This window comes from Carlito syrichta, unplaced genomic scaffold, assembly GCF_000164805.1.
Source record: "Carlito syrichta isolate Samal-C Ts95f unplaced genomic scaffold, Tarsius_syrichta-2.0.1 Scaffold304017, whole genome shotgun sequence".
NCBI lineage: Eukaryota > Metazoa > Chordata > Mammalia > Primates > Tarsiidae > Carlito > Carlito syrichta.
Genome location: NW_007248113.1, coordinates 263643 through 278143, shown reverse-complemented (window position 1 = coordinate 278143; position 14501 = coordinate 263643). Strand labels below are relative to the sequence as shown.

The 14501-nt window shown below is 39.1% G+C and overlaps 1 protein-coding gene across 1 annotated transcript in view; it reads right to left on the bottom strand.

The window, feature by feature from the left end:
• Nucleotides 1–14022, bottom strand: part of LOC103261808 (cytochrome P450 3A4-like) — a 45661-nt gene extending 31639 nt beyond the window's left edge. The window contains 3 exon segments of the mRNA XM_021713056.1: nucleotides 549–604; nucleotides 13786–13879; nucleotides 13976–14022. Coding sequence (XP_021568731.1) covers nucleotides 549–604; nucleotides 13786–13879; nucleotides 13976–14022 — 197 coding nt within the window.
• Between the last annotated feature and the right edge of the window lie 479 nt (nucleotides 14023–14501).

Here is a 14501-nt window from a genome sequence, read left to right as displayed (position 1 = left end):
TGACCGGGCGGGTCTCGAACCCGCGGGCTCAGGCCATCCACTCACCTCAGCCTCCCAAAGCGCGGGATGACAGGCTGAGCCACCGAGCCCGGCTAGCACTTCTTTTGAAAGCAAATGTCAAATCCAAAATTTAAATGAAAGAGTTTTGGCTTTGACATAAAAGTGAATCGATGTGGGAAGAACACAATGGCGTGCATTCATGATCACGTGTTAGAGGGGTTTTAGATACTGCATTTCACATAATTCAGGGGGACCTATGGAAGGACAAACGGAGAAGAGGGGAATAGACAGACATCGAACCGAAAGTAATTCTAGGCGTCTGCTCCGTTGAAGCCTGGTGAAAAGCGAAGCTATGCAGTGTTCTCAGCGGAATTCCATATGTGACGAGGACACCTGCTACATATGGAAATCGTAGCAGTCCAAGCCTCCACAAGCTCTGGAAGAGATAGCCTGATCCTCAGACACGCTGGGCTGAGATTTTTCTCCTTGCATCAGGGTGCCTTGCCATAGCCGCGAGTCTAGCCGATGGAAGTTTCCAGAATACTCACCCCATACTCACTTTCCCATACTTTTTAGGACATTCTATGTCAGAATTCCAAACACCCTGGAAAGAGAAACAAAATGAAATTCAGTTATTAGCCTAAATGTACTGAACCCTACCTCTAATTGGCACCCCAAAGAGTCGAATTCCATGTGACCAGGTTTATCATTTTTTACTGGCAGTTAGAAGGAGGCTCTCATTCAGAGACACCTCAGGGAGAAGGATAAGCCTATAAAGGAGAGAGGAAGTATTTGAAATGGAGAATTTAAAGTCACTCTTGAGTTTTCTCTGAGTATCATTAATACTGAACTTCTCCTTGTCTGTGAGTATTAAACAACTTCTTGTCTTTCTGAAAGTGTTTTTCCTTGTACACCTATTGTCTCTAAAATCTTATAATCCCCCAAATGATCGCCTCCATGGGCATGTGAGGAAACTGAGGCTGAGGGAAAGTGAGAAAGTGTCTCTAGGGTATTTGCATTCTTTTATCTCCTAACTCAGCATTCTTTTCGTTTTTTCTGATGAGCTCGCTCTAGAATTCTAGCAGAATTAGGAAGTTAAGGATGCTAGTGATTATTTTGTTTTGAACCCCTTCCAATCCTCTCATTCATACCATCCCTAAAAGCCACAAGTTTCAGTCTCTATGAAATTGCCTAATGTGGATATTTCATATAAATGGAATAATATAATAAACTGGCATTTTGTGCCTGGCTTCTTTCATGTACTATAATGTCTTAAAAGTTCATTCATTTGTAGCATGCATCAGTACTTCATTGTTTTTTTAAATAAATAAATTATATTTTATTGTATAGATATACCACATTTTGCTTATTTATTCAATAGTAGATGGATTTTTGTGTTGATTCTACTTTTGACTATCATAAATATTCACGCACAAGCATTTGCATGGTCATATTTTTTCATGTCTCTTAGGTGCATATCTCCTAGTTGACATGCCAGGTTATTTGAGTAATTGTAAGTTGGATTTCTGTTACTTGTGGCCAAAACCATTCTAACATGATTTAAAGTAAACAACACAAAGGGAAAGTCCTTGGTCTCTACACCCGCTCAAGCTGCCAATTTAATGTTATTTCCTTTCTTTGATGTTATCAGAGAAAGAATATTTAAGTTTAGGGGTGGTGAAATATCTTGCATATGATCAATCTTTTTAAAGAATTGTCTATTATGTCTTATTTTTGCAGTAATTAATAAAAGGGCTGAAAATGTTTGAAATCTCCTTTACAAAACAATATGCAGAATTTCAGAAAACTGTGATGGGACTTAGTTTCTTGGTTAGGGTAAACAAGTATAATCTTTAAAATATTTTTATTGATACATAGTATTTGTACATATTTATAGGGTGCATGTGATATTTTGGTACATGCATACAATGTGTAATGATCAAATCAGGATATTTAGGGTATTCATTACTTCAAACATTCATCATTTATTTGTGCAGGCAACACTTCAAATCTTCTCCTCTAGCTATTCTGAGATCCACAATATATTGCCTGTTGATATGTTGATAATCATAATCACCTCACAGTGATATTGAACAGTAGAGCTTATTCTTTCTATCTAACAGTATATTTGTACCAATTATCAACCTCTTTTCATTCCCCTGCCCCAACCCTTTCCTGCCTCTGGTAACTATCTTTCTTCTCTCTTCATTTATGAAATCATCTTTTTGAGCTCCTACCTATGAGTGAGAACATGTAATACTTATCTTTCTGTGCCTGGCTTATATCACTAAACACAATGACCTCCGGTTTCATCTGTGTTGCTGCAAGTGACAGTATTTCATTCTTTTCTCATTAAATTATTTTATTTTATTTTTAAAATGTGGAGTACTAATGAGGGTTAGGTACATACATGGTCATCATATAGGTAAAGTGTGGGTACCCTTATTGATGATATGTGCCCTCCTCCTCTGGCAGTGTCCTACTACTGCCAGTCTCTTATCGTATTATGATAAATGTTCAGGGTCCACTTATGAGTGAGTACATGTGGTACCGAGATCATTGTTTCTGTGAAAAATCACTGAGTTTTACCGACTCTAATTCCATCCAGGTTGCTGCAAAGTTCATAATTTTGTATTTATTTATGGCTGCATAATATTCCATCTCATTTTTTCTTATGGCTGAAGAGTATTGAATTACATACTTATACCACATTTTCTTTATCTATTCATTCATTCAGGGATACTTGGGTTTATTCAATTCCTGAATAGTGCTACAATAAACACATCGGTGTGGGTGTCCCTTTGAGAGGTGGATTGAAACAAATTTTTTATTTTTAGCATGTGGGGTACAGTTCAGGGTTAGATATACACCATTCCACTGTGTATATGTATACCACATTTTTAAATCCAGTCCTCTTTCAATGGGCAGCACGGTTGGTTCCATGTTTTTGCTGTTGTAAATAATGCTGCAATAAATAGGTATGTGTAGGTATCTTTTTCTTTTTCTTTTTTTTCTTTTAATTTTTATTGTAAAGATGTGGGGTACAATTCAGGGTTAGGTACACAAACATTGATCATGCAGGTACCCCTGTTAATGAAGTATGTCCCTCCCTCCCCTAGCAGTTTCCCTCAACTGCCAATCCACCCCCCCAACAGTTTCCCATGACTGCCAATCACTTTCTTATAGCATTATAATTGTTCAAGAGCATCTTATGAGTGACAACATATGGAACTCTGTTCTTTGTTTCTGTGATAAGTCACTGAGCATGATAGACTCCAAATCCATCCAGGTTACTGCAAAGTCCATATATACACAATGGAATACTATGCAGCCATAAAAAAGAACAAAATCATGAATTTTGCAGCAACCTGGATGGAGCTAGAGTCTATAATACTAAGTGACCTCTCACAGAAACAAAGATCTGAGTACCACATATTCTCACTCATATAGTGAACCTTGATCATCCAATGCACTACTATAAGGAAATGACTGACAGTGTTGGGAAACTATTGGGGGGGATGGGACTAATGGTAGTAAACATCTGTCTGGAGATGGGGAGACACCAATTATCAACAAGGGGTCCTGAATGAAGCATATTTGTACACCTAACTCTTGACTGTACCCCACAATATCAAAATAAAAAATATCGATTGTAGGTATCTTTTTCATAGAATGATTTGAGTCCCTCCAGGTATATTCCCAGTAGTGGGAGTGCGTGGTTGTATGGGAGGTTGATTTTTAGATCTTTTAGGGATCGCCACACCGTTTTCCACAGAGGCTGTACTAGTTTATACTCCCATCAACAGTGTAGAAGTGTTCCTTTTTTGCTGCATGCTCTCCACCATCTGTTGTTTTTTGAGTTATTGATGATGAACAGGCAGAAGATTAAAATAAGGTCCCTGCTTATCACCATACACAAAAATCAACTTTAAGTGGATCAAAGACCTAAGCGTAAAACCTCAAACTATAAGAACCTTAGAAAATGCAGGAGACACTCTTGTGGAAATTGGAACTGGCAACCAATTCCTGTTCAAAACCCCAAGTACCATAAGAGATAAGATAGCCAAGTGGGACCTCATCAAACTGACAAGCTTCTGCAAAGCCAAAGAAACCATCAAGAGAGCAAGGAGACAGCCCACAGAATGGGAAAAAAAATATTTGCCAACTGTATATCTGACAAAGGCCTAACATCTAGAACCTACAAGGAACTCAAATGTGCCAAGGAGAGAAAAACAAACAGCCCCATTACAAAGTGGGCAAAAGATATGAATAGAGACTTCTCAAAAGAAGACAGACACATGAAACAAGCTCAGCCTCACTAGTCATCAAATAAATTGAAACTGCACTGAGATGCCACCTAACTTCAGTCATGATGGCTATCATCAATAACTCAAAAAACAATTGATGACTGGAGAGGATGTAGTGAGAAGATACACTGATTTTCTTTTCTTTAGATAGATATCCAATAGTGTGATTGCCAGATCCTATGGTAAGTTTATTTTTAGTTTTTCAAGACACCACTGCACTGTCTTCCATAATGGCTACACTACATTAATTTCCACTGTTGTGGGAAAGTTATTTTTTGTCCTTTTGATAATTTTCATTCTAAGTGGGATAAGATTATATAAAAAATAGCCGGGCTCAGTGGCTCAGCCTGTAATCCCGCGCCTTTGGGAGGCTGAGGTGAATGGATTGCCTGAGCCCGCGGGTTCGAGACCTGCCTGGGCAGCGAGACCTCATTTTTACAATAAAAAAAAAAAAAAAAAAATCAGCCAAGCGTGGTAGCGCATGCCTGTAATTCCGGTTACTCGGAAGGCTGAGGCGGAAGGATCACCGGAGCCCAGCAGGTCGAGGATGTGGTGGCCGGGAGCAGCCACTGCACTCCAGTCTGGGCGACAGAGTGAGACTCCAACTCAAAAAAAAAAAAAAGATTATATCAAATTGTGGTTTTATTTGTATTTCTCTGATAATTAGTGATGTTACACATTTTGTTTTCATATGCCTGTTGACCATTTGCATGTCATCTTTGAAGAAATGTCTACTCAGATACTCTACCCGGTTTTTAATGGGACTGTTATTTATTTTTTCTCTTGAGGCTTTTGAATTCCTTTTATAACCTGGATATTCCTATTGTTGATGAAGTCTTCCTTTTATAACCTGGATGTTACTCCCTTGTTTGATGAATAGTTTATTATTGTAATATTGTCTCCTCTTCTGCAGGTGTTTTTTTAAACTCTGTTGATAGTTTCCTTTGCTGTGCAGAAGTTTATAGTTTAACATATTCCCATTTGTCTATTTTTGTTTATTTTCGTTACCTGTGCTTTTACAGTCTTGGCCATAAAACGTTTGCATAGACCAGTGTCTTGAAGTGTTTCCTCTATGGTTTGTTCTAGTATTTTCATAGTTCTGGTTCTTACTTGTAACATTTTAGCTTGAGTTGACTTTTGCATATGGTGAGAGATAGAGGTCTAGTTTTATTCTTCTGCATATGGATATTCAGTTTTCCCATATTACAGGGGGTTCTTTCCCCAAAGTAGGTTCCTGGTGCCTTTGTCAAAAGTCCGTTGGCTGTAAATATATGACTTTATTTTTGGGTCTATGTGTCTGTTTTTATACCAATACTATGCTGTTTTGGTTACTATAGCTTTGTGGTATATTTTGAAGTCAGGTAGTAAAGTGCATCCAACTGTGCTCTTTTTGCTCAGTACTACTTTGGTTAATTAGACTCTTTTGTGGTTTCATATGAATTTTTGGATTCTTTTTTGTATTTCTTTGATACTGGTATTTTCATAGGTATTGCACTGAATCTTCAGATTGCTTTTGGTAGTGTGGTCATTTTAACAAATTCATTCTTTCAATCCTTAAACATGGGGTATTTTTCCACTTGTTTGTATCTTCAATTTATTTCATCAACGTCTTATTGACTTTGGAGGAGTCTTTCTCCTCACTGGCTAAATTAATTCCTAAGTGTATTTTTTTTTTTTAGCTATTGCCTTCTTTTTCAGATAGTTTGTTATAGGGGTATAGAAATACTACCAATTTTTGTATGTTAATTTTGTATTCTGCGAATTTACTGAGTATGTCTATCAGTTCTAGCAGTTGTTTTTGATAAAGTCTTTAGGTTTTCCTATATATAAAAATCACGTCATCTGCAAAGAGGAGCAATTAGACTTCCTGTTTTCCAGTTTGGATGACTTTTATTTTTTCTCTTGCCTGATTGCTCTGATTAGGACTTCCGGTAGAATGTTGAATAAGAGTGGTGAATGTGAATCCCCTTTCCTTGTTCCAGACCTTGGAGGAAAGGCTTTCAGATTTTCACCATTCAATATGGTGTTAGCTGTGGGGTTGTCATATATGACCTTTAGTATGTTGAGATATGTTTCTTCCATGCCTAATTTGTCGAGTGTTTTTATTATGAAGAGATGCTGAATTTTTAAAAAATTTTAAAAATTATCATTTTAAAGATGTGGGGTACACTTTGAGATTAGGTATACAAGTGGTCATTGTACAGGTACCCTTATTGATATTGTGTGCTTCTCCCCTGCCCTGGTAGTTTCTGGCTCCTGCCAATCCCTTTCTTATAGTATTATGGTAAATGTTCAGGGTTCACTTATTTTTTTTTTTTTTTTTTGAGTTGGAGTCTCACTCGGTTGCCCAGACTGGAGTGCAGTGGCCGCTCCCGGCCACTGCAGCCTCGACCTGCTGGGCTCCGGCGATCCTTCCGCCTCAGCCTTCCGAGTAGCCGGAATTACAGGCATGCACTACCACACCCGACTGATTTTTTTGATTTATTGTAGAGATGAGGTCTCGCTGCCCAGGCGGGTCTCGAACCCGCGGGCTCAGGCAATCCACTCACCTCAGCCTCCCAAAGGCGCGGGATTACAGGCTGAGCCACCAAGCCCAGCTAGGGTTCACTTATGAGTGAGAACATGTGGTACTCAGTTATTTGTTTCTGTGATAGAGAAACAAATAACTTGAGTATGATAGACTCCAAGTCCATCCAAGTTGCTGCGAAGTCCATAATTTTGTCCTTCTTTATGACTGTGTGATATTCCATTGTGAATATGTACCATATTTTTTTTTATCCAGTGTTCTTTCAATAGGCAGTAAAGTTGGTTCCGTGTTTTTGCTATTGTGAATAGTGCTGCAATAAACATGCATGTGTAGGTATCTTTTTTGTAGAATGATTTGAGTTCCTCTGGGTATATTCCCAGTAGGGGGATTGCTGGGTCTTATGGAAAGTCAATTTCTAATTCTTTTAGGAATCACCACACTGTTTTCCATAGAGGCTGAACTTGTTTGCATTCCCACTAGCAGTGTAGAAGTGTTTCCTTTTTTCTGCGTCCTCACCATCATCTGCTGTTTTCTGTTTCACTAATGATAGTCATTCTTACTGGGGTTGGATGGTATCTAAATGTGGTTTTGGTTTGCATTTCTCTGACGATGAGTGAGGCTGAGCACTTTTTCGTGTGTCTGTTGGCTGCCCATATGTCTTCCTTTGAGAAGTGTCTATCCATGTCTTTTGCCCACTTTTTAATGGGGCTGTTTGCTTTTTCCCTTCGGCATGTTTGAGTTCCTTGTAGATCCTAGATGTTAGGCCTTTGTCAGATATACAGCTGGCAAATACTTTTTCCTATTCTATGGACTGTCTTCCTGCTTTCTTGATGTTTCTTTTGCCTTGCAGAAGCTTTTCAGTTTGAAGAGGTCCCATTTATCAATCTTATCTTTTATGGCATGGACATTTGGGGCTTTGATCAGGCATTGGTTTTTTGCCAACTTTTTAATGAGACTTTTTTTTTTCCTTTTGGCACATTTGAGTTTCTTGTATGTTTTAGATGCTAGACCTTTCTCAGTATACAGTTGGAAGATATCTTTTCCCATTCTGTGTGCTGTCCACACACTTTCTTGATGGTTTCTTTTACTTGACAGAAGGTTTTCAGTTTGATGAGGTCCCACTTGTCTGTCTTATCTCTTATGGCATGGACTTTTGGGGTTTTGATCAAGAATTGGTTGCCTACTCTGAATTCTGTAAGTGTGTCTCCTGCATTTTCTAAGTTTCTTATAGTTTTAAGTTTAGGTCTTTGATCCATTTAGAGTTGATTTTTGTGTATGGTGATAGGTAGGAATCCTGTTTCATTCTTCTGCATGTGGTCAACCAGTTTTCCCAGCAACATTTACTATAAAGTTTCTCCTCTCTCAATTGGTTGTTGGTGGAGGTTTTGTTAAAGATGAGTTGGTTGAGAAATTGAGGTTTTGTTTCTGGAATCTATATCCTGTTTCTTTGGTCTGTATGCCTCTTCTTGTACCAATACCAGGCAGTTTTGATTACTGTAGCCTTATTATAAACTTTAAAGTCTGGGAGTATGATGCCTCCTACTTTGTTTCTTTTGCTGAAGATTGTTTTGGCTATTTGTGGTCATTGTGGTTTCCATATGAATTTCTGTATTGTTTTTTCCTGGTCTGAGAAGAATGATGGTGGTAATTTAATGGGTATTGCATTGAATCTGTAGATTGCCTTTGGTAGGATGAACATCTTAAAAATGTTGATTCTTCTAATCCATGAGCCTGGAATATTTTTCCATTTGCTTATGTCTTCTTTGATTTCTTTGAGCAGTGCTTTGTAGTTTTCATTGTAAGGGCGTTTCACTTCTCCAGCTAGAAAAATGACAAATGTATTTCGTGTGTGTGTGTGTGTGTGTGTGTGTGTGTGTGTGTGTGTATTGCTAATGAGATTGTACTTTATACTTGGCTCTCTTCCTGTTTGTTGTTGGTGTATAAAAATGTGACTGTCTTTTGCAAGTCAATTTTGTCCTCTGAGATTTTGTCAAAGTACTTTGTCAGTGCCAGGAGTTTTTTTGACAGATTCCCTTCGGTTTTCCAGGTGTAGGCTCATATCATCTGCAAAGAGAGATGGCCGACTTTTCCTATTTGGATTCTTCTGATTTTCTTCTCTTGTCTGATTGCTTTAGCTAGGACTTCCAACACTGTGTTGAACAGGAGGGGTGAGAGTGGGCAGCCTTGTCCTATTCTGGTTTTCAGGAGAAATACTTCCAATTTCTGTTCATTTAGTAATATGGTGGCTGTGGGTTTATTGTAGATGGCTCTTTCTATTTTAAGGTGTTCAAGAGTTTTTATCAAGAATGGATCCTGAACTTTGTCAAAAGCCCTAGTTTTTGCTTGTTTAGGAGAAATTTTGTTTCTCCTTCATTTAAAAAAAATTATAACATTTTATTTCTAAATAATTTCAGATTTAGAGAAACATTGCAAAGTATTACAAAGTTTTCTGTTCCTCCCTTCATTCAGATTGTCTAAATGTTAACATTCTACCACATTGGCTTTAGCATTCGCTCTGTGTATTTATAGATTTTTTTCTAAACTAATGGAGAAAAAGTAGTAGACAAAATATTTCTCTTTATTTTGAGTTGGAATCTCACTCTGTTGCTCAAGCTGGAGTGCAGTGGCACTTCCAAGTAGCTGGAGCTACAGGCACATGCTATCACGCCCAGCTAATTTTTGATTTATTGTAGAGACGAGATCTTGCCAAGTTACCTGGACTAGTCTTGAACCCATGAGCTCAGGCAATCCATTTGCCCTGGCCTTCCAAAGAGCTGCGATTACAGGCTGACCCACTGAGCCCCGCCAATATTTCTTTATTTCTAAACATCCCAATGTGCTGTTTTCTTTCTTTTTTTTAATATGAGAATTTTATAATTTTTTTATTTTCAGTATGTGGGGTAGGATTAGGTATTCAAGATTAGGTATACAAATGTGCATTGTGCATGTACCCTTGTTGATGAGGTGTGGTCTCCCCTCCCCTGGCAGTTTACCACTACTGCCAATCCCCTTCTTATAGTATTATGATAGCTGTTCAAGGTCCATTTATGAGTGAGAACATGTGATACTCAGTTCTTTGTTTCTGTGATAGATCACTCAATATTATAGCCTCTGGGTTCATCCAAGTTGCTGCAGAGTTCATTTTTTTTCCTTCTTTATGGTTGTGTAATAGTCCATCATGAAGGATAGTTTTTCCAGGTATAGCATTCTTCGCTGGAAGGTTTTTTTCATTTAACATTTGAATAAATCATCCCTTTCTCTCCTTTCAGCCTGTAAAGTTTCTGCTGAAAAATCCACTGTTAGTCTGAGGATTCTCTTGTATGTGACCTGACACTATTTTCTTGTTGTTTTTGGAATTCTCTCTTTGTATTTGACTTTTGGTCCTTGATTATGGGTGTGTCTTAAAGAAAACTTTTTGTGTTGAATCTATTTGGGAATCTTTGAGCTTCCTATAGCTGCTTGTCTATATCTTTTGCAAGACTTAGGATGTTTTAAACTATCATTTTATTGAGTGGATTTTCTATCTTCACATTCAGAAAGTCTTTCTGCTGCTTGATATTGTCTCTTTTGAAGCTCTTAATTGTATGTTTGATTATTTTCCCTTTTCTACTTTGTGAGGTGATTTATTTTATTTTATTCATTGCTTTCTTCAGTTCCAGGTTTTCTATTAGTTGTATTTTTTATCCTATCTCTTTAATAAATTTCTCATTCAGATCATGGATTCCATTTCTGATTTCTTTATATTGTTTATCTCCATTCTCTTGTATGTTGCTGAGCAAGATATTGCTTAAAAATATTGTTATCATGAATTCTTTTCAGGCATTCATATCTTTCTTTTTCAATTAAATCTGTTGTTGGGCAACTATCATGCTTATTTTGAGATGTCATGTTTCTTTGCCTTTGTATGTCTCTTGTGTCTTTGTGTTGATTTCTGCACATCTGATGCAACAGTGGCTTTTTCTAATTTTGTGGATTGGCTTTCATAAGGAGAGACTATTTCCAATAGATGTCCCTGTAGCGTTAGTGCTGTAGAATGCTTTGGCTTTCACTCTGAGTGTGTGCGTCACTGTCATCTCCACACAAATTTTTCAGTGGCCATCAGTGCCAGTGGTGTCTGTGAGTTCCTCAGTGGCCCAGGATATAGAACAAGGGAATTAAAGACACTAGAGACCGCTTTTAGCCTAACAGACTTAAGTAAGTCTAAGGCATTTTGCTGAGTGAGAAAATGAGTAAGACAGAAACTGGACTTACACTTCAGGTTCCAGTTCAACATGGGAAAGATTAAGAAATGCCTCCTCTACACACAGGACGCAGCAAACTGCAATGCTTGCTCAGAGTTTTCACTTCTGAAACTTAAAAACAAATCTTCCTATTTCTAAGTATCAGTTGTGATGTTTTTCACTATGCGGAAGAAGCCGCCAGAAATGTGGCTCCACTGAAGAGTTGATCAGGGAAAGGTGAAGAGGAGATTACTGCTTTTTCAGAGGATAAACGATTATGAAATTTTAGGTGGCAATTAGGAAAAGCAAGTCCCAGCTGGGAGAGTCAGAATTTGAGAAACAAGCCTCGGATCTATGGGAAAGGAAACCTGGGCCAGAGAGCAGCCTGTGTGAAGCCTGCACTGCTGGCCTTTTGGATGTGAGCGCATGACTTTCTGTGCAGGGTCCAGGCCCCAGGTGGTACATGAGGTCATGTGAGCCACAAAGGCTCAGCCCAAATTAATGGTTCGTGTGGCACATGTTACATTCTAAGTTAAACTTTTAATAATTTTGTCAAATCATCCCATTTTTAGTGATTTTTTAAAGTGATTTTTTTTAAAAAAAAAAACAAAACTCATTTTTAGGTTAGAAGTTGATAGACAGCCACTGTCTTGTCTCAGTTATATCCCCACTTCTCGCTCAAACTCACCCGCAGCATGTTGTCTTTGAAGACAAAAAAAAAATAAATAAAACAGAACTCTCTTGTTCTGTCTCTCAAATCTGTAAAAGGTGTCAAAGGGAGCAGAAGCTGAGATAAAGTTGTGGAAATACCTGCAGAGAATTTAACAGTTCTTGCGAGAATTCAAGTAAGTACAAATCACCTGATGGTGAATACTTAGACGGCCTGATAAGCCCACATTTCAAAGCTGTCCAGGAAAAAGAAAGAAAAGGCTATTCATGAGCTCATGCTACAACTAGGAGAGTTTGAATCAGTTGCATGAACCTCATGAGCCGAGGCCCCCATTTCTGTTTCTCTCTCTCTCTCTGTCTCTGAGTTGGCACCTCCCTCTGTCACCCAGGCTGGAGTGCAGCAGCACACTCATGGCCACCCTAGCATCGACCTGCGGGCTCTGGCAATCCTTCTGTCTCAGCCTTCCAAGTAGCCAGAACTACAGATGTGCGCTACCATGCGTGGCTAATTTTTGATTCATTGTAGAGACAAGGTCTTTCCAAGTTCCCGGGTCTGATCTCGAACCTGCAGGCTCAGGCCATCCACTCACCTCAGCCTTCCAAAGTGCTGGGATGACAGGCTGAGCCACTGAGCCTGGACTTCTCTCTTGATGCTGAGTACAACTGTTCCTTTATGGGATTCTACATCAGGCACGAGGAAGATACTCTTTACGCTACTCACAAAGTCAGAACCTCAAGTTCTGAACACTGAGCACTTGTCTGATAGAGATCTGGGGTGTTCTACTGAGGCAAACCCGAGGTGCACGAGATTTAGCAAATGACCTGGCTGTCCTCTGAACAGGGCTTACACACTGTTTCTGAAAGTGTAAAACCATGGAACTTTCTTCTGAGGAGCATTTTTACCAATGAAATCAAATTAGTGCTTGCAGAAGATATACGGGCAGCCAACCGACACATAAAAAAGTGCTCAGTCTCACTCATCATCAGAGAAATGCAAATCAAAACCACATTGAGATACCACCTAACCCCAGTAAGAATGGCCATCATTAATAAAATAAACAACATCAGATGCTGGCGAGGATGTGGAGAAAAAGGAATGCTTCTACACTGCTGGTGGGAATGCAAACTTGTACAACCTCTCTGGAAAACTGTTTGGAGATTTCTGAAAGAACTAGAAATTGACCTTCTATATGACCCAGCAATTCCTCTATTGGGAATATACCTGGAGGAACTCAAATCATTCTACAAAAAAGATATCTGCACACGTATGTTTCTTGCAGCTCTATTCATGATAGCAAAAACATGGAGCCAACCATGTTGCCCATCAAAACTGGACTGGATAAAAAAATGTGGTACAAGTTGGGCTCAATGGCTCAGCCTATAATCCTGCACTTTGGGAGGCTGAGGTGAGTGGATTGCCTGAGCCCGGGGGTTCGAGACCTGCCTGGGCAACTTGGCGAAATCTCATATCTACAATAAATAAAAAAAATTAGCCTGGCATGGTAGCGCCCACCTGTAGTTCCAGCTACTTGGAAGGCTGAGGCGGAAGGCTCGCCAGAGTCCAGCAGGTCGAGGTTATGGTGGCTGGGAGTGGCCACTGTACTCCAGTCTGGGCAACGAGTGAGACTCCAACTCAAAGAAAATGTGGTATATATACACAATGGAATATTATGAAGCCATAAAGAGGGACAAATATATGGACTTTGCAGCAACTTGGATGGATTTGGAGTCAATCATACTCAGTGATCTCTCCCGGAAACAAAGAACAGAGCAAGTACCATATGTTCTCACTCATAAATGGACCTTGACCAATTATAATACTATAAGAAAGCATTTCGCAGTAATGGGAAACTGTCAGGGGAGGGGGCTGGGATTGGCAGTTGAGGGTAACTGCTAGGGGAGGGTGGGGTATACCTCATCAACAAGGGTACCTGCATAATCAGCATTTTTATACCTAACTGAATTGTACCTCACATCTTTATAATAAAAATTTTTTTTTTTAAAAAACCACACATTGGTACTTGCAGTCTTCAGAAGAAAGGAGGGAGCTCAAATGACTCACCTGGCGGTAGGTCAAGAGGGTTTCCAAGAAAGGCAGAGGTGTGGGCCCAGGAATGCCAAGCTTCTTAAAAAGTCCGTGTGAATGGGTTCCATATCTACAAAATGGAAGAGAAACCAGGTTGCAGGAGGTGTGATTTTATAGACACGGGGACTGGCCAGTCACTGACTCACCGTCAGGAAAGTGAGACAACACGTCAGCAATAAATAACCACAGCGACAACAACAACAATAATTACATTTGCTCTTCATCTTTTTCTCTTCTTCCAATGTGAAATGCCAAAAGGTCACAATGCTGAACTAAAAGCAGCTAAAGTCCTCATGGTCCCAGTCCTAGAGTGAATATTTGATAAATGTTCTCAAACTTCGCTGTTCTGAAGAGGTTTTAGGCTGAAATTCTTCCAGGGCATTGCATTTGCTTGTATTGATTTAGTAAGTTAACTCTTCCATGACTGGGAAATTCCCATTCTAGGTGAAAATGACAAAATTCTTTTCTTCTGCACTGAGGATGAGATTTTTGTATCACTGCAACCACTTGATTAGAGAGGGTCACTGAAAGGTTCTGGTGACACACTCCTCACAATACACTCAGAAGCCTTTTTGCTTTTTCTTCCCTCTAAGCTTTGACTTTGTTTGAAAACTCTGCACTAACTCAATATGCCTTACAAAGAAGCCTCGGAGGAGTCAGTGTTCTTATTGCTATAGCTTGTCAACCACATT